Below are 1,354 nucleotides of genomic sequence, written 5' to 3' on the forward strand. Positions count from 1 at the left end.
GCCCACAGTACACCACCGAGCGTCGATCGCGTCCGTCGACGAGCGTGACACCGAGGTATATAGAATTACAATGCCCACAGTACGTCACGGAGCGTCGATCGCGTCCGTCGACGAGCGTGACAGCGATATATATAGAAGTAAAATGCCCACAGTACGTCAGCGAGCGTCGATCGCGCGCGCGCCTCGACGGCGACCGGCATTCGAACGCGCGTCGTCGTCGTCATGTTCGCCGCAACCCGATCGTTCACGCAGACCGTGGCGCCGAAGACGTCCGTCAAGGCGCGCGCGCGCGTCACCGCGCGCGCGTCGGCGCGACCGATGTGGTTCCCAGGCGCGGAGGCCCCGGCGCATCTTCGCGGCGATCTCCCGTGGTGCGTATCTTTGATATCTTCGATGGGGCGCGATCGTGCGCTGGGGGGCGGGCGCGTGCGGGCGACGCGCGGTGACGACCGCGCGATCGGGGTGGTATGGAGTGTGGCGACCGCGGCGCGCGCGTGCGGTGGATTAGGGGGACGGTCGACGGGACGGGCGCGCGCGGGACGACGCGCGGGACGGGCGCGGACGGGCGCGCGACGGGCGGGCGACGAGAGACTGACTCGATGACGGCGTCGTGCGCGCGCGCGCAGTGACTACGGGTTCGATCCTTTGAACTTGGGTGAAAAGCCCGATAACCTCGCGCGGTACCGCGAGGCGGAGCTCATGCACGCTCGGTGGGCGATGATGGGCGTCGCCGGCGCCGTGGGCGTCGAAATCGCCGGCCAAGGCGACTGGGCCTCGGCGCAACCGACGACGTGGGACGCCACGGCGAAGTACCTCGGCAACGAAACGCACGCGCCGCTGTTCGCGGTGATCGGCGTGAACGGTGTCTTGGTCGCGTTCGCGGAATCTCAAAGACAAGCCGCCACCGGCGAAGCGCGCCTGTACCCGGGTGGATCCTTCGACCCGGCTGGTTTGTCCAAGGGCAAGGACTTCGAGACGTTGAAGCGCAAGGAGCTCGCCAACGGCCGCGTCGCGATGATGGCCTTCTTCGGCATCATGGCGCAGCACCAAGCCGATCCCTCGGGGCCGGGTCCGGTGAAGCAGTTGGCCAACCACTTGGCCGATCCGTGGCACGTCAACGTGTGCACGAACCCGAGCGCGATCCCGTGGCTTTGAGCCAAATCGGGTGAAGCGCGCGCGGGTTTCGTGCGGTCCGTGGACTCAATTTTATAGCCATTAAATGAGTGAGGATACCGATACAAACGACCAGTAAAGCATCCGCGCGCGCGCGCTCGAGTGAACGACGCCGACTCAGCGCGCGCGGCGAGACGCGCGCGACACTCTTCGACGCGCCGCGATCTCCATGCGCGCCCGC

The 1,354-nt window shown here is 67.1% G+C and overlaps 1 protein-coding gene across 1 annotated transcript; it reads left to right on the top strand.

Annotated features, from left to right (window-relative positions):
* Positions 1–222: 222 nt before the first annotated feature.
* Positions 223–1,155, top strand: OT_ostta02g04800 (Chlorophyll A-B binding protein, plant; the record flags this gene model as incomplete). The annotated part of the gene is made up of 2 exons (XM_003075274.1): positions 223–371; positions 627–1,155. 2 exons carry the CDS (start codon positions 223–225, stop codon positions 1,153–1,155), a joined length of 678 nt encoding a protein of 225 aa, XP_003075322.1.
* Between the last annotated feature and the right edge of the window lie 199 nt (positions 1,156–1,354).

Source organism: Ostreococcus tauri (assembly GCF_000214015.3).
Source record: "Ostreococcus tauri WGS project CAID00000000 data, contig chromosome 02, whole genome shotgun sequence".
Lineage (NCBI taxonomy): Eukaryota > Viridiplantae > Chlorophyta > Mamiellophyceae > Mamiellales > Bathycoccaceae > Ostreococcus > Ostreococcus tauri.